Raw genomic sequence first — 19,310 nt, 5'->3', positions numbered from 1 at the left:
GATCTGATTAAAGGTCATTCTACAGGAAAGCTGAAATTATTTAATTAGATATTTAAGAAGATTCAATCTTTCTGTCATGAAGAGACACCTCCAGGGGGCATTGCACATATACTACAATCTCTTTTACCAACTGCTGAGAACATTTTAAATATTTTATTAAGGTCACAGTGGCCTCTGTAATAAAAGTGTCTTTAGGAGTGGGCATAAACTCTTGATGGATTAGAAAATGAACCCAATCTTGTCATTTTTGTTTTTGAAATGTGACTTCTGAAAACTACTGCTATGAGCCAAAAATAAAATTACGAAGGTGGGTTTCAGAAAGATATATTCTAAAACCATCTATTGTGTTATTAGCGTCTGTAGTACACTACAAGTCGGAATCAGCTCGATGGCAGCGGGTTTAGTGTTAGCATCGTTGCATGGTTGGCTCCTTCCTTTGCCTTGATCTTCATATAGGAGAATTACATAGGGTAGAAACTGAGTAAATACCATCAGTGTTTGCAGTGGTCTCAGATTTTCTGTGGAACATTTTCTGCCAGTGATATCAGCTGGACCTCATTATCAAAAACTGAAGTGGTACAGCTTAGCTCAAAGGTGCTGTTTATCAAGGCACCCACTCGTAGCACCCCTTACAAAAAGTCGTATTAGATGGTCCACCTTCAGCAGATTTATTCAGCATCTGGAATAGATAAAAGCTACCTGGAATTTCATGAGACTCAAATACCACATTTGTATGACAAAATGTTAAAAATATTCAGGAAACCAGGACTATGCCAGAGGGCTTTGAGTGTCTATGTTATCATGACAGTCACCACAATTTGCTGCAGTAAATGAAGAAGAAATTTAACAGCTCAACGGGAATGCTACTATTATTGCTGCCCTCTTTTCCCTCGGTTAAGGAGCCCTGGTAGCACAGTGGCTAAGCGCTCAACTGCTAACTGAAAGGTCGGTGGTTCGAACCCACCAGCTACTCCACAGGGGAAAGCTGTGACAGTCTGCTTCCGTAAGAATTACAGTCTTGGAAACCCTATGGGGCCATTCTACTCTGCCTATAGGGTCACTCTGAGTCAGAGTTGACTCAACACCAATGGGTTTGATTTTTGGACTTTCCCCCTTGGTTACCAATCCCATAAATCTGAAATCTACCAAATAGAATTCACTTAGAATAGAAGCTAAGAAGAGTCGTATTTTGGTTAGGTCAGGTGTTATGCTGTCCTCTCTGCTGGTGACAAAACAATTGCTTGAGGATTGGCAGGTGTGGAAAGAAGCAAAGAGGATGCCAGGAAGCCTTCACTTTAACAAATTATTTTAGTTGACAGTAGATTATGGAAATAATTGAACTTGCTAAGAATAGTTTCCTGTTCATAGAATTCTCCTTTACAAAATGGTTTTCTTTATACATCTAAATTTTTAGGTTCAGTTGATGTCTTTTTTAAAAGACATTTTTCCCTTTTATGCTTTTTCCCTTAATTTTGTTGTGCTTTAGGTGAAAGTTTACAGCTCAAGCTAGTTTCTCATTCAAAAACTTATACACATGTTATTTTGTGACATCAGTTGCAATTCCCAAAATGTGACAGCACTCTCCCCCTTTCCACCCCAGGATCCCTGTGTCCATTCATCCAGTTATCCTGTCCCTTTCTGCCTTCTCATCTTGCTTTTGTGCAGGAGTTACCCACTTGGTCTCATATATATGATTGAACTAAGAAGCACGTTCCTCACATGTGTTATTGTTTTCTAGGCCTGTCTAATCTTTGTCTGAGAAGAGAGCTTCAGGAGTGGGTTCAGTTCTGAGTTAGTAGGGTGTCCGGGGGCCATAGTCTCAGGGGTTCCTCCAATCTCCGTCAGACCAGTAAATCTGATCTTTGTTTGTGAATTTTGTTGTATTTTTTTCTCCTTCTCTGCCCGGGACTCTCTACTGTGATGCCTGTCAGAGAGATCCATGGTAGCCAGGCACCATCTAGTTCTTCTGGGCTCAGGCTGGTAGAGGCTGTGGTTCATCCCTCTTATGTTCTGCAGAAACATAAAATTGTGAAAACTATTCAATGAAAATAAACCATTACTACATTCCTAAACCAATGTCATCATGTTGGAATATCAGTCATGTTGCTATCTAGTTAGGTATTTTTTGTCTAAAAACAGATAAAAGAGGAAATAGAAAGCACAATTTGGGAAAAAGTCACAAAGACCAATACATCTAGGTTGCTATGTTTTGATTTATAGGGCCTCAGTGTTAATAAACAGGCAAAAAATGATTGATTTTTTTTTCCCCCTTTCAGCGGTTTACCTCTGCAAGAGAACAATGCAAAACAAAGCAAGGTTGGAACTAGCAGACTATGAAGCTGTGAGTACCAAGGACCTTCTGCTAAATGAAATCATAAAAACAACAAAAATAAGACTTACGATCATTTGGGGGCACTCATTTAACTTTGTACATTCATGGCTTTAAGGATCAGATTTCCAGGGACCGACAGTATAATGACTTAATAAACCCCTTAGTGGCTTGCTTCCTCACATCATTCACATCGAAGATAGTGAAATTATAAACATACAAACTCAGAGTAGAAGGGGGGGAAGCCTCTCTTAACTTTTAGATCAATTTCACTATAGTAATTTCAGATAGACAACAGTAAAGGTATCTGAACTTAGAGAGTTCAACATAATTTACGTGAGGATAATGGTTTTTGCAAGTCTTTCATGTTGATCACCGTCAAGAAATCAAATTAATCTGATGTAGCTGGTTGGGATGGTTATGTTATGATTTCCTAAATTTGGAGCACTGTTTGGAAATGAGTAGTGGGCTGGCAAGAAGCCGTGGTTTCACAGTGGTTAAATACTCCACTGCTAACCGAAAGGTCTGTGGTTCAAACCCTACAACTGTTCCATGGGAGAAAGATGTGGCAGTCTGCTTCCTTAAAGATTACAACCCTGGAAACCTATGCCGCAGTTCTACTCTGCCCTATAGGGTCGCTACCAGTTGGAATCAACTTGACTGCAACGGGTTTGGTTTTAACGGGCTGGCCAGGATTTGCATTTATCGTGGAAAACTGAATAGACTGATTAAATTGTAGTAAGGATGCATTGTTTTCCTGTACCTCTGTGTAAGTGGCCACAGAAAAATCCATGGAATACTTTTGAGTGCTTTTTTCATATGAGGTAATTTTAATATTTCCAGGATATTCAGTTTTTGGTTGTGCTCCCCAAGGCCAGTTGTTTGGAAAAATTAATACTTGTGATAGGTTTTCCTGTTTCCTCTAAGACTGTTAGTATGAGGTTTACCTGCATTCAGTGAGCGTGGCTTACCGTTCAACACCAGTGTTCATATAGTATTTCAGAAATTCTGTATTTTTCTGACAAATGCATGTTTGATAAGCTAGAAGGAAGTAGTGAAGATGAGCACCAAAATGTCTTAACCGGTGGCATTTGTTTCAGGAGAGCCTGGCCAGGCTGCAGAGAGCGTTTGCCCGGAAGTGGGAGTTCATCTTTATGCAGGCGGAGGCACAAGCGAAGTGAGTCCTTGTGAGTCTTTCGGAAGATTTGTTCAAGTTGTGGCCTTTTTTCCAGAGAGGCACTACAATTAACGCTATTTATTATATTGTTACAATGTGGACAGAGTGGACAAGAAAAGAGACAAAATTGAAAGGAAGATCCTTGACAGCCAAGAGAGAGCATTCTGGGATGTACACAGACCTGTGGTAAGCAAATGCGTCAGTATTGTCTCGAAGCGTAACCATGGCCTTTGGTGGGTGAGGGACACCGTGGGAAAAAGAGGGAAAGGATGTAGGAAAGGACGATTTTTCCCTCAGTATCTTGGTGAATTAGTTAAGAAAAGGTTGCCATTTTTGTGTAAGATGACCAGAATTCAACAGCATAACACTGGATTTGTACAACAATATGTCTTGCAGCCATGACATCACTTCCTACTCAGTCTTTGCATTGGAGGCTTGTGATGTTTCTAGATATACTTGAAAGAGGAGAGTGTAGCAAAGCAGTTTTGCATGGTTATTGTTTTATATTTTTCTGGCTTTATGGTAAAGCTGCAAGTCCAAATGTTATCCCCCCCATCCCAATTTTTCTCTTTTAAAACCTATTAATAACTAGCTTTGGTTGCCAGCTTTCACTGACTAACCTTTTAGGAGGCTCGAGTTCATTTCAGCTCATACTTAGAGTGAGGTAAGTGGTAACTGTATCTGTATACAGAAACTTAGCTGTTTTTCTTCAGCGATAATGTTAAAACCACAAATAACAAATGCCCTTGACTAGTTACTAAAGTTTTGTGCAAGGAATTAAACCACGGTTATGAGCATTCGTAAGGCAGCATGTGTAACCCCATATATTCTTTCTGTTTTAATACTGTATCTTTTTTTTTCTATACATTTTTTAAATGGAGTCAAGACATTACCTACCCATTGCTGTCCAGTCGATTCCAACTTACAGGGAACCTATAGGACAGAGTAGAACTACCCCACAGGGTTTCCAGGGAGCACCTGGTGGATTCAAACCACCGACCTTTTGGTTAGGAGCCTGAGCTCTTAACCACTGCATCACCAGGGCCCTAACATAAGTATAATTAAAAAAATTACAGGTTAACAGCATGAGAGACAAATCAAGATTGATGAGGATGTGTTAGAATTTTCCTCTGAATTATCTTCGGGGTCAGACCAAAATGGAAAGACATCAAAGGTTTCTTTTTATGTATTTGTTATTTCAATTTCAGATAACTGTGCGATTGTTAAATTCTATATTGAATTTTCTGTCTCTTTTGAATGCTGAAAAGATAAGAATTGAGATTTAACTGACTTTCTTATTCAAAATTCAGTTTGTTTTATTGCTCATGTGAAAAAGGATTATAAGGTCACACACACAGGTATTACAAAGCTATGAAGCGGGATTTTTGCTTTTTTGTTTCAAACAACCTCTGGAACCAGTCTGTGTATTTTTTTTTCCTTTTATGCACCTCATGACCTGGATGTATGTTGGCCCACTTAGCCCCATTCAACCTAGATTGCCTGGATCCTCCTGGCAACCCCAGACGACTCACTTCAGGCCAGCTGTCCTGCACTGCCCACGACTATTCCATGGAACACACTCCTGCTCTGGGAATATAGACTGATTCCACCTAGGCACTCTACCTTTCTTCCATCGCCAAGCCTAACTCAACCGCCCCCTTGCCCTCTCTGTGTCCTATTGCAGGTAGACCTGTGCACCATTGCCTTTAACTCTACCCAGTGTGCTCCAGGCTCCAGCCCTCTGCTCCCACCAGCAGGCAGCACATACTACTCAGTGGTATGTGCTTCCTGCCATGCCCCTCACCAGGCTTCCAGCTTGAAAGTCATCCCCAGGAGGACCCAGAGGCAGAAGCCACGATGGAGCCACTGGCTCCACCTCCCTTGTTCACCTTGCAGATGCTTATAAAGGGCTTTCAATCACATAAAATGAAAATGTTATGCAATAACTTATCACTGCTTATTTTCTAGAGCAAAATCAACAGAGCTTCAGGTTATCCATGGGCCTCTGAGAATGGCATCTGTCCGACCTGACTCTACCTTCAACCAGTTAGTTTTCTTTCATTACAACTTCTGTCCTTGGGAGTAACACCGAATGGCATTTCTTTTAGCTTAAATGTGTTGCCATCGCTGTTGTCCCAGGTGAAATGCTAACACTTGTCTAGAGATCAGGTCTGCCACACAGACCTGCTTTTAGCATTCTGGGTCCTGACCGAATGTTACTTGACAAAGACAATAAAGACAGGGACATTAGCAGAAAGATGCTCGTCGAAGAGTGTTTAATGGCTGTTTCCTCAGCAAAATACATAAACTATTTCTCTATTCACTGGCTGTGGTATTAGCTAAGCAGTTACAAGAAAAGTGTTCTAAAATAAGTATCCCTCAAAAAAATAAAAAAGTGGTATAGGAAGAAGCAGCAATATTGTGAGAGTTTCTGAGAATGGCTACATTTTTATGCTTAGCCCTAGAAATGAATTCTGCAGGTGTCGTAGTCAACCCTAAATCAATAAATTTAGCCTTGAAAGTCCTGCTTCCTGGGCTAAAAGTTTAATAGGTATTCCTAACCTTCAGCTCTTGCTTTATAGCCTGTTCTGAGTGTGGCAGTAATGACAGACTCTTTCTGCCCTGTGGTAGTCATCTTGTAAAATTTAAGTGTCTTTCAGACAGGATCAGGGAAGCCAGATTTTACATATTGACAGCAAATTATATTCACTTGAGCATCCTAGAATCCTAGAATATGCATAGGAAAATACGAGACAGAATATTACATTGCTCTGAAGGTTTCATCCGGTATGTCCTGGGGCCTACCACTGCACACCACACTTCATTCAGATGTCTCAATATCAGGGAAACTGCGCATTTACTTACTCCCCAGTTCTAGTCATGTCCGTCAATGATCAGAGGGAATGGGGAGACCTGTGGCAGAGTGGAAGGCACGTGGGCTTTGGAGTCAGGTGGACCTGAGTCCATTATTTCTTTATTAGGCCCTCCATGGGAGTCCCTGGGTGGCACAAACAGTCACGTGTTCAGCTATTAACTGAAAGATTGGCTGTTTGAATCCATGCAGAGGTGCCTCAAAATAAAGGCCTGGAGATCTGCTTTCAAAAAATCACAGCCATTGAAACCCTATGGAGCACAGTCCTACTGTGACATCCATGGGGTCACCATGAGTCAAAATCTACCAGAAGGCAACTGCTTTGGTTTAGACCCACCTTGGACAATTACTTAACCTTTCTGAGATTTGGAAGCCTCATTTATAAAATCGAGGTATACCTCCCTCACGGTCTGATGTGCATGCAAAGTAAGGTAAATGTAAACAGAGCTAGCCTAATCACCTAGCATTTGGAAGGTGCTCACCAGTTGTTTGACACCTTTTTTGAAGAGCTACAGAGAGGAGCCCCAAAAAAGTAGCACAGGAAAAATTGGACATAGCTACAGGTAGTGGAGTTGGGACACCTATGCATCATGTTCACCAACTCCTGCCAACTGACCAGAACACAGTCAAGGAGAGTCACAACCTTCTTTTTTACCTTCATGGTCCCAACCAGAATAATTTCTGGAAACACTTCTTCCAGCAGTCTCCCTTTCTCTCTGGTCTCATTATCTCATTTGCATATGTATGCCTTGCATGAAGTAGGCTGATCTTGACTTGATGGTGAGGTTGTCATAGAGTGTTGACTGTTGTGAACTCAATAGTGACCACGTTGTCCTCATCACTGGTCCCCATGGCCAGCTACTGCTGCCTCTCATCAACAGCAGTTGTGATGCTGAGGTGGCTCATCTATGGGCTCTCTTTATTAGGACCTATCATTTATTTTGAGCTCATTTCCCTTTTATTTATGCCCTTTATTCCAGAAATTGGATTACAACAAAGTAGTCTTCCTTGGTATTTATCAACCAGTATACCTGGAATGGTTAAGCACTGGTTAAGCACTCAACTGCTAACTGAAATGTCGGTGGTTTGAACCTACCGGTCACTCCACAGAAGAAAAGACCTGGTGATCTGCTCTGATAAAGATTTCAACCTGGGAAACCCTATGGGGCAGTTATACTCTGTCTTATGGAATCACTGTGAGTCGGAATCAACTCGATGGCACACAATAACAACATATGGGGAATGAGTGTGATTCTGTTGGCTCACCTCTCCTAAGCAGTTATTCCCTACCCAACTAGGGAACTCTTTGACCTGTGTGCAGAGTAACCTTTGTCCCTAACTTTATTTAAGTGTGTCAATCTTGGAGCCATCTGCCAATTCAATGACTAACCCCTGTTTCCTTCAGAAGCCCTACCTGAAACTTGTAAAACAGAGCCTTGCCTCTACATGTCACCCCTCCCATAACATGGAATATCATATAATGATACCATTTATTTCATATTAACTGTGTGCCAGACACTGTACAAGTCAGGGATAAAACGTTGACTGACACAACTAAAAGCTCACCGTCCAGTGGAACCATTTTATGATATTCCAAAAACGCAGATTTCCTATATCATTTGATTTCTGGAGGGAGATACAGATGCCCAGAGCATTTACATGACTTGTCCATTTTCACACAGCTAGTTAGGGGCGGAAACCCTGGTGGCATAGTGGTTAAGTGCTACGGCTGCTAACCAAGAGGTGGGCAGTTCAAGTCCACCAGGCACTCCTTGGAAACTCTATGGGGCAGTTCTACTCTGTCCTACAGGGTTGCTAGGAGTCAGAATCGACCCGATAGCAGTGGTTGTGGTTGTAGGGGCAGATCAATGCCAGAGACCAACCCGTCTCCTACTCCACAGCATTATTCAGGAAGGAAGGGGAGCAAAGGAAGGGGTAGTGTGCTCTGGGCAAAGAAAGCAGCTGCAGGAAGAATGAGATTCTAACTTTACACATCCATCCTGCAAAAAGAAGGAATGAATTGGTAGATAACAATATTCCCATATACGATGAAGCTGTGTTTATAGATACTCATTGCCGTCAAGTCAATTCCCACTCATAATGACCCTTTGGGACAGATTAGAACTGCCCCATAGGGTTTCCAATGCATGGCAGCCTTTGTCACCTGCTGGTTAAAGCACTTGGCTGCTAACTGAAAGGTCAGCAGTTCAAACCTGCCAGCCGGTCCATGGGAGAAAGATTTAGCAGTCTGCTTCCGTAAGGATTTACAGCCTTGGAAACCCTGCAGTGGGCTCTATTCCGTCTTTATGGGGTTGCTATTAGTTGGAATTGCCTCAATGGCAATAGGTTTGGTTTTGGAATTTTTATGGAAGCAGACTGCTATATCTTCCTCCCATGGAGTGGCTAGTAGGTTCAAACTGACTATCTTAGCTACATAGTGCTGCTATAACAGAAATGCCACAAGTGGATGCCTTTAACAAAGAGAAATTTATTTTTTCATAGTCTAGGAGGCTGGAAGTCCGAATTCAGGGTGCCAGCTTTAGGAGAGGGCTCGCTCTCTCTGTCGGTTTTGAGGGAAAGTCCTTGACATCAATTTTCCCCTGGCCTAGGAGCTTCTCAGTGCAGGGACCCCAGGTCCAAAAGACACGCTTCACTCTGGAGCTTCCTTTTTGGTGGCATAGGGTCCCTCTCCCCTCTGCTCGATTCTCTTTCATATCTCAAAAGAGATTGACTCAAGATATAACCTAATCCTGTAGATTGAGTCCTGCCTCATTAACATAACTGCCTCTAATCCTGACTCATTAACATCATAGAGGTGAGGATTTACAACACATAGGATAATCACATAGTATCACAAAATGGTGGACAACCACACAATATTGGGAATCATGGCCTAGCCAAGTTGATACACGTTTGGGGGGGACACAGTTTAGTCCATAAAACTGACCTTTCGTTTAGTAGCCAAGCACTTAAACCATTTGCTGCAAGCCTGTATAGTTTACTGATGTTTTCTGGATATTCTTTTTTCATTTCTTTTGCTGTTTCTGAAGGTCCAGAGTTTACTTCTGGGCATTGTAGGCCAACCACACCTGACCTAGGGGAAGCCAACTACCATGTGGAAGACCTCATCAGGGATGTTTATACAATAAAGGGGCCAGTTCCAACAGCACTGCCCCAATAAGTACTGTCTCTCATGCTTAAATGTAATAATTTGGTGTAATCTATGCACTTTATTATTTCCAGAATAATATAAAATTTTCATAAAGATATAAAATATAGTTTATAGAAGTTATTAGTACATGAAAGAGATGACAAAGGGTGCTCTTATTTTTATTTTTGTTGTAATAAAGGCTAATTATAAAAATATAAAATAATCCATAAAGGTCCATGCCCAAATGTCAAAGATTTATGACCCAAATAGGTAGCACTTTTAAGTTATCTACTTATATTTACCTGTGATTTATTGCATTGACACTGTATAAAGTATCTTTGTTATGAAAAGCCAGAAATGGAGTTATCACAATAGCATTATTTTTTTCTCCATTTTGTTTCATGTTGCATAACTTTACTATTAAAATTTTCAATAAAAATATAACAGAGAACACTTAATCCTTATAAAGCTTGCATTAATTCAAGTAACAGGGTTCCACTACATTGCATTTCGTTTGGTTTAATTCAATTTGATTTAGCTTGAGTCAGGCATTTATTTAATCAAGGATAGGTTGGAAGCCATTAGTCAGGAATACAGTGGATAAAAGGCAAACCAGCTCAGAATCTCTAAGGTATGGTTAAAATAAATTTAATGTAAAATGTATTACATGAATTTACAGCTAGAGATACAGAAAACATATGTAATAGTATTTTACCTTTTTTAAGAATTATAAGTCACTTGTAGGTCTGATTAACACAGAATAATCATTTTATTTCACCAAATACCTTTATGAAACAAATTTAGCTTCCCTAAACATGTTCACATGGAGCCCTGGTGGCACAACAGTTAAGAGCTCTGCTGCTAACCAAAAAGTTGGCAGTTTTAACCTACCAGTGGCTCCACAGGAGAAAAGACCTGGCGATCTGCTCTTGTAAAGAATATAGCCTAGAAGACCCTATGGGGCAGTTCTACTCGGTCACATGGGGTCACTGTGAGTTGAAATAAACTCGATGGCACCTAACAACAACAAACATGTTCACATCTATTCATGAAAAAATAAAGGTTATAACACTTATTAATGAGGACTCTTGTTAAGGATTTCAGGCTGAACAACCCAAAACTAACTACTCAAGAATGTAGTGGGAGAATTCACTAGATTGTAGTAAATATCAAAGATAATTGGGATCTGAGTTGATTTTGTATTTAAGTTTTCAATATTTCTTATGAAGATCCTCCAAAGTTTACTGCTTTCTTAGACTTATTAATATAATTTTTGCATCTGATTAAATATAAATAAATATTCTGCTTGGCAAAGTACTGAATGGACTCAGTTTTGGAGTTTTGTGCTGAGTTCTGGACTTTAAAAAGTAGGTAGTTGAACTGTAACTAAGAAGAGAATGGTAAAGGGACAAAGTCAAAAACAAGGGGAAAAAAATTTGCCTGTGAAATCACTAAAGAGATCAGCAACCCTAGGGATCAGAGGAAAGCTTCAAGGATCCACGGAAGGTGTCTTCATATACCGGAAATAGCATTAGGTAGAGTTAGCACGGAGGGCAGTGGTGATTCAGTCATAGAATTCTCACCTTCCATGCAGGAGACACAGGTTCGATTCCCAGCCAGTACAGCTCGTGCACAGCCACCCTTATCTGTCAGTGGAGGCTTGTGTGTTGCTTCCAGACTAAGGAGGACTAGGAAGAAAGGCCTGGTGATGGATTTCTAAAAATCAACCAGTGAAAAACGCATGGATCACAACAGTTTGATCTCGCGCCCAGGGTCTCCATGAGTTGGGAGCTGACTTGAGGACAGCTAACCACAGAGTTCGAATGGGGCTTATTCTTTTACTCCATGTTGGGTTCTGTATGACCAATGTGAAAATAACAAGAAAATAAAATCTCAGTATAAGAACCTCCTCATACTTAAAACTAAACGTTGTTGCCAAACATCAGATGAGGGAAATGGTGAGTTCAAGTACAAATTGGAAAGCATTAGCCAGAAATGTGATGGCAAAAAGGCTATCATTGGCACAGAGTGAGATTAGTAATTTTTAGAGGTCCCTCAGTCCTGAAGCAACAAGAATTAGATCGACTCTTTTCTTCCCAAGGCTGTTGGTTTAGAGTTGACTGTATACCCAGCATTCAATGAAGATTTTAGGAATAGAAGTACATGAGTTGGAGAAATGGAAATGTACTTGATTAGAATGTTCAAAATATAAAACCTTTGAGCTCTCCCTGATTTCAAGTGAGGTGAATCTTAATCAGAAAATAGTGGAAATAGCTATGATTTATTTATACCGTCCACATTATTATTGTGTATATTAGAATTATAATGGAAACCCTGGTGGCGTAGTCGTTAAGAGTTTGGCAGCTAACCAGAAGGTCAGCAGTTCAAATCTAATAGGCACTCCTTGGAAACCCTATGGGGCAGTTCTGCCCTGTCCTGTGGGGTCGCTCTGAGTCAGAATCAACTCAATGGCAACAGGTTTGGTTTGGTTTTTGGTTTTTTTTATATTAGAATTACAGTGGTTACATTGATACCAGCTTCAGTAAAAGCACTCGTTTTGATATTTGTCACAGACTGTGGTCACAGACTGTGGGAGCCCTGGTTGCACAGTGGTTAAGAACTTGGCCACTAACCAAAAGGTCAGCAGTTCAAATCCACCAGCTGCTCCCCGGAAACCCTATGGGGCAGTTCTACTCTGTCCTGTAGGATCACAATGAGTTGGAACCAACTGGACGGCACCTAACAACAACAACAGGTCAATTTAACTGTGGGTGCCTTCGGATGAGTATAGTGAGAGGTAGAGTTGGCAGCATGGAATGGGTCTCCCTCCCTCTCTCCTGGAAAATCCCCTGTGGTCTGATCTGGGGCTACACTAGCTATTATAGTAATAGCATCAAAATTTGGAGCTCTTACCCCTCCTTCTGGCCAATCACAACAAAAAGATGATTTCTTCAAACTATGTGGCCTTTAGCTGCTCCTGACTTTGGCAGCGGCCCCATCAGTCTTGTGTCTCTTGAGCAACCAGTTTCTGGGAATAGTTATATAGCTCCCCAGTCTAGGGGGAGAGGAGCACAGACAGGGAGCGGGGTCGGCGGGAGAGGATCAGAGTAAGACTTCCAACTCCAGCATGGTGAGGCAGCAACAAACCAGGGTGGCCGTGGGATACTAGTAAGCACACAAGAATTTCTAAAGAAAACAAGGAAAAGAGTGTCTGGGAGAGACAGGACCCCTGTGTACTTGGGTGGATGGGAGCTCTGGAGATATACTCAGGGACGGTACTATGGGGGAACATTATTTGTACCACAAACTCTAAAGCACAAAACTCCAATTCTAAATATTCCAGCAGATACCCTATGAGGAACTCCAACTGAATACTTTTTTTTTTGGTGGGGTGGAGAGTCTGGGGTAAGGCCTAGGCACAACATTTTTTAAACTTTTATTGAAGCATAACATGTTGTTCTTGTTAGCTTCTGTCAAATTGGTCCCCAACACCTGGCAACCCAGTGTACAATGGGATTGAACCATTGTGATCCATAGGATTTTCATTGGCTGATTTTTGGAAGTAGATTGCCAGGCCTTTCTTCCTAGTCTGCCTTAGTCTGGGAGCATCACTGAAACCTGTTCAGCATCATAGTAACATGCAAGTTCCTACTAACAGACAGGTGGTAGCTGTACTTGAGGTGCATTGGCCAGGAATCCAACCCTAGTCTCCTTCATTGCCCCCATGAAGTGTAACATACACACATAAAATTGCACAAACCATATATGCTCAATGAATTTTTCACAAATTTAACAGTCATGTACCCAGCACCCAGATACAGCAACAGAACATTGCCAGGGTCCCAAAAGCCCTACTTGTGACCTTTCCAGTCACTATTCCCTCTGCCAGTGGTAACTAGTACAGGTAGTCTCCAACTTACGGCAGGATTTTGTTCTGATGACTCCATCATAAGTCAGTTCTGAGGTAAATCAAATACCTCATTTTTTTTTTAAGTTTTCATTATTACTGTCTTTTAATATCACTATCTTTACAAATTCAATCTTTGTCTTTGGGGGTTGGAAACATTACATACAAATTTACAATATATTTTAACGTTGTATGTAGTACATTTTACTACCTATTTGGTTTTTGGTTATGGTAAGAAGTACCAAAAAAAAAAAAAAAAAAGACGGTTGTAAGTGCGGTTTGTCGTAACTTGAATACGTCATAAGTTGGGGACTACCTGTATTGTGACTTCTTAAACCGTAGATACATTTTATCTACTTTTAATGTTTATGTAAATTGAATCATCACTATGTACTCTTTCTGTATTTGGCATCTTCTTGTGAGATTCTTTCATATTATGCGTGTAGTCATCGTTTGTTCATCCACATCATTGTGTGGTATTTTTAATACACACTGTATATTTAACATTTACTGCCCTATGGGGCAGTTCTACTCTGTCCTATAGGGTCACTACTTATATATATATATATATATATATATATGTATGTATATTTAATATATAAAAAAAATCACAAACCATACCCATTGCTGTAGAGTCAATTCCAGCTCATAGAGACTTATATACATAAAAGGCTCCCTGGGTGCTGCAAATGGTTAAAGGCTCAGCTACTAGACAAAAATTTGACAGTTTGAAACCACCCAGAGGCGCCTTGGAAGACAGGGGTGGTGATCTGCTTCTGAAGGTCACAACCTTGAAAACTCTCTGGAGCAGTTCTACTCTGCACACATGAAGCTGTCATGAGTTGGAATCAACTAAACAGCAATTAACAACAACTACATATATACATATATACATATATACATATATACATATATACATATATACATATATACGTATATACATATATACATATATACATATATACATGCATGTGTATATATGTACTTATACTGTTATATATATGTATATTTAACATAAGGAACTCTGGTGACGCAGTGGTTAAAGCGCTTGGGTGCTAACTGAAAGGCCAGCAATTCAAACCTCCTGCGGGCTCCACTGGAGAAATACTTGGTGATCTGCTGTCTTAAAGACTACAGGTGTGGGGCACTTCTGCTATGTCCTACAGGGTCGCTGTGAGTTGGAATTGACATACCAGTGCCCAACAACAGCAATTTTCCGGTGGGTGGCATCCCAGAGCAGGGAGATCTCTGTTTCGAGAATGTCCAGGTTTGCAGCATACCTGTCGCCTGTCCTGTGTCATTGCTAGGATCTCCTTGTCTATAATTCAGTGCTTCTCATTACCTGTGTTTCACTCCCCCTAAAAATAGGAGAGACAATTGGTGTGTTATTGATTAAAGGACCTCAGCTTGAAACTTGAGAGTCTTGCATTCCAATCAACTTAATGAACAGATATGGTACATACATAATACTTTTAATCAAATTTAAATTGTAAATTTAGAATATTACAGATTATCTATGATATTAAGCTCACTAGGAATAGAAGTGCAGATAGAGGAAAAAGAGTTTGAGGCTTAAAGTGCAGTTGTTCTATTACCAACAGGAAATGTTGCTCCGGATGGAACGTTTTGTCCCACCACAAAGTTTACTATTTTGCATATGAAATTAATATCTGGTCCTCTTTTAGCCAAACGTGATATTTAGTAAGATGAGGGTGTGATTTTCCACACCTGTGAGAGCAGGCATATGAATTATTTCTATCACATTCAGTCACAAAGATGTCGTTGTGATGTTTCTCTGAAGTAGCCCCAGAAAGGGGGTTCCAGATGTGTTCCCACGGAGAACATGACAGAACGTTTAGTATATTCCGCAGTCAGCATGCATGTTCAATATTTGCCATTTCTAAAATCGATAACATGCCTTAAAATTTACAGCATATTGAGTACCTGTTCCTTTGTCTTATCGGGTCAAAAATAGAAACCAATTTACAGGTGTTGCTGGCTATTGTTTCTGTAAGGGAGTAGTGTTGAATTTTCAAACAATTTCCACTTCTGGCCTTGTTGTCTCAAACGTTGGGAATGTTGATAGTCTTTGCATTAATCTGGTTAAAGAAATTGCAATTAACTTTATGTTTGAGAGAGTGGTAGCATCATAAAAATAATGTTATTTTTGCTATAATTATTTCTTACTAACATGTTTGATTACCTTGGAAAAAAAAAGTCTCAAAATCCCTCTATTTCTTTGCACAAATTTCTTATAAGATTATTATTTATCGATAACCTTAAAAGAAGTGACAGCAGCTTGGATACATTCTCCAAGGCAGGTAGTATTTTCTTCGGGAGTATCTTAGGAAACTGTTATCGTTGTTAGTTACCATCAAGTTGGCTCCACCTCAATAATGACCTTGTGTATAACAGGACAAAATATCTCCCAGTCCTCTGTCATCTTCATGATCTTTGGTATGTTTGAGTCCATTGTTGGATTTCCAGACTAAGAAAGAGTAGGAAGAACGGCCTGGTGAAACCAGCTAATGGAAACCTGAGTTTCCTAGGGCTGCTGTAACAAAGTACCACAAACTGGGTGGCTTATACGGACACCGGTCATATTCGATCGGAGCCCACCCTACTCCAGCATAACTTCATGTCAACTTGACTGAGAACATATTCAGAGAAAGACTGTTTCCCAACAAGGTCACACTCACAGGTACCATGGGGCAAAGACTTCCACGTATCTTTTGGGGGGACAAAATTCAATCCATGACAAGGAAAAAATATATTTGGTAAATTTTACTGAGAAAAACCAGGCCTAGGAACTGCTTAAAGCTTACTGTACCATGTTTGCAGTCATATTTTGTTTATTCATATGATGTCCTACATTTTAGCTCTTGATTTTAAAATACTTAAAAATGCACTAGAAAACAATTAAGTGATTACCATTATCCTCCCACCTCCGTTGATGTTTGCTACCCCACTACCGGTTTTTAAAACACGTTGACAAAGATAATCACAGGCGATTTTACTTGAACTGCAGATGACCTAAAATTGGTCTTTTTCTTCTTCAAATCTCAAGTTCCTGAAAAGTGCCACCTAAAGCAACAAAAAACCACAGAGATCGCTGAGGCCGAGTGGCTGATGATATACCATAGGGATGGGGAAGAGTGACCTTTATATCGATGACCTTCTAGTTTGTCCTGGTTAGTTCTTCAGTCACCTTCGACTGTAAGGGAAGAGAATGGGGAACTGCGATTGAGGAGCTCTCCTGCTCTCCCCACAGAGCACAGGCAACATGGAGAGACCCAATTCCTCTGCCTACCCCGTGTTGGGAAGAAAGTGGGGTAAATGGTAAAGGTTAGCACCTGGAGCACTAGCCAGGTATCAGGCACTATTCTTAGCCCTCACCCACTCCTCACCACTACCACACACACCCATTGCCATCAAGTCAATTCTGACTCATAGCAACCTTACAGGACAGAGTAGAACTGCCCCGTGGAGTTTCCAAGGCTGTATTCTTTACAGAAGCAGACTGCCACACCTTTCTCCCACAGAGCAGCTGGTGGATTCAAACAGCTGACCTTTCGGTTAGCAGCCAAGTGCTTAACCACTGCTCCTTCAACAACCATGTTGTTGTCATTGTTAGGTGCCTTTGAGTCAGATGTGACTCGTAACAACCCTATAGGACAGAGTAGAACTGCCCCACAGGACTTCCAAGGAGTGGCTGGTAGATTTGAACTGCCAACCTTTTGGTTAGTACCCAAGCTCTTAACCACTATGCCACCAGGGCTCCTCAACAAATGATAATAGAAGGACTATTATCATTTGCCCTTTACAGATCAGAAGCCTCAGGCACAGGATACTTAAGTAGGCTGCACCAGCTCTCACAACTGCTAAGTGGGGAAGCTAGGAGTAAACCCTGGTCATCTGGTCCAGGGTTCCTGCTCATCATCACCGTACCTTCCTGCCTGTGAGGGATGTGACGATTTCCCTGATTACATTTTTAATTCTTACATTACTCGGGTTAGTATTAACGTTATCCCCATTTTATAGACAAGGAAACTGAGGTTCACAGAGATTGAGTTACAGTTTGTTTTCCCCTAGGATGTGTTCTGTTTTAGGAGGAGGCAGGAATGAACCTCTCAGTTGCAGGACAGTGCTCCTGTCACTAACTCAGGCTGCCAGACAAAGTCAGGCCGGAAGGCTAATGTGATGGCTCACGACGGAAGTCAATTGCTATGAGTGAGTTAGGACTTTCATAAACCAAGCAAAGGGAAAAGTAAAACGTCTTCCACGAAACAAAGTTAATTGAAGGCAAAGTAGAATAGGTCTTTTTAAGAAATATGCCTGTTTAGAAATCTCACACTGCAGGGTAGAATTATGAGGCAAACCTTCGGGTGGGGGTAAGTTATCACTGGGATATACTAGAAGTTTCTGGGCAAGAAGTGATGGGGCCGCTATGAGTTGGAATCGACTGGACAGCAGACAACAAAGTGGATGACCAAATGGAGCGAAGGCAGCATCAGGGATGGTGATCTCACGTCCTGCAGTTTGTGATGGGGTTTCCCTATCTGTCTGTCATGCTCGCTATTTTGATTTGAGTGTGTTGTAATGTCCGGTAAGGTTAGTCCCCAACCCTCACCCCACTTCCTCCTCATTGCTCTTCCATTTAGGGTTCTCCTAGTTATTTTTTCTGTATGAACTGTAGAATCAATTGGAAAATAACATTTCTCGCCATTTTAGTTGCACTGCTTTAAATTTATATATAAAAAACACCAAACCCATTGCCGCCGAGTCGATTCTGACTCATAGAGACTCTATAGGACAGAGTAGAACTGCCCCATGGGGTTTCTAAGACTATAGATCTTTACATCCTCCCTTGGAGCAGCTGATGGGTTCGAACTGCTGACCTTTCATTAATAGCAGAACGCTTAACAACTGTACCACCAGGGGTTCTTTAAAATTTATGTAAACATGGAAGAAATGAAGTGAAGTCAGTCTGTCCATTTGTTCATATCTACCTTTGTGTTGTTCAGGAATGGCATAAATTTTCCTCATGCAGATTTCATATATTCCTTAATAGGTTTATTTCTAAGTTTCTTTTTTTTTTTCCTTTTTCTTAATTTCTTTGTTTTCAGTGTTGTTACTGTAAATATGGTTTTCTTTTCCATTTTATATTTTAAAAAACACTATGTATAAAGTTAAGAAAGTGGTCATTAATTTTTATCATATGGAGAAGTGATTCTCAAATGTTTGGTTTTCTCTTTACTCATAAAAATTACTGTGGACTACACAGAATTTTTCTTTACATCAGCTTTATCTATTGCTATTTACCATATTAAAATTAAAACAGGAATTTGAAAAATATTTATTTGTAGATTTATTTAAAAATAACAATAAGATTAAAGTTCAAAAGGTGGGTGGAGGGCCAGAGACCACCTTGTGACCCGATATCAGTCAATTTCAGTTAAAGGGAGAGAGCAAGGTTCAATCCATCATGTCAGGGTTAGTCAATGGTTGATCTTTTATTCTCTTTGGAATCAGAATGGTCTCCCTATATGCATGTAAAATAACTGCTCAGAAGAAACCCTAAGTTTCAATTTCAAAAAACAAATAAGAAACCAATTATAGAATAACAAAAAAATTTAAATGAAAAATTGGTATTTTCCTAAAGGAAATTAATGAAAACAGTGGCATGTTTTACATGTTTCCAAATCCCTTTAATGTCTGGCTTAATAGAAGAATATTGCATATCATGTAAGCTTTGAGAAACTCTACTGCACACACTTGAGAGAATGACAGTGCAAAAGACAAATAACATCTTAGTATTTTCATGAAAGCAATTTTGATCTTGTAAAACCCCTGCGAGAGAACCACTGTGTAGAG

General features: G+C 40.4%; 1 protein-coding gene across 3 annotated transcripts in view; it reads left to right on the top strand.

The window, feature by feature from the left end:
• RGS7 (regulator of G protein signaling 7) overlaps positions 1-19,310 on the top strand; it is a 572,799-nt gene that overhangs the window by 485,218 nt on the left and 68,271 nt on the right. For all 3 annotated transcript variants that reach the window (XM_064276719.1, XM_010591043.3, XM_010591044.3), the window contains exons 7-9: positions 2,277-2,341; positions 3,430-3,506; positions 3,611-3,692. In XM_064276719.1, coding sequence (XP_064132789.1) covers positions 2,277-2,341; positions 3,430-3,506; positions 3,611-3,692 — 224 coding nt within the window. The remainder of the gene's footprint in view (positions 1-2,276; positions 2,342-3,429; positions 3,507-3,610; positions 3,693-19,310) is intronic.

Source organism: Loxodonta africana, chromosome 25 (assembly GCF_030014295.1).
Source record: "Loxodonta africana isolate mLoxAfr1 chromosome 25, mLoxAfr1.hap2, whole genome shotgun sequence".
NCBI classification, from domain to species: domain Eukaryota; kingdom Metazoa; phylum Chordata; class Mammalia; order Proboscidea; family Elephantidae; genus Loxodonta; species Loxodonta africana.
The sequence above is the reverse complement of the archived record's forward strand: the minus strand, read 5'-3'. Positions and strand labels throughout refer to the sequence as shown.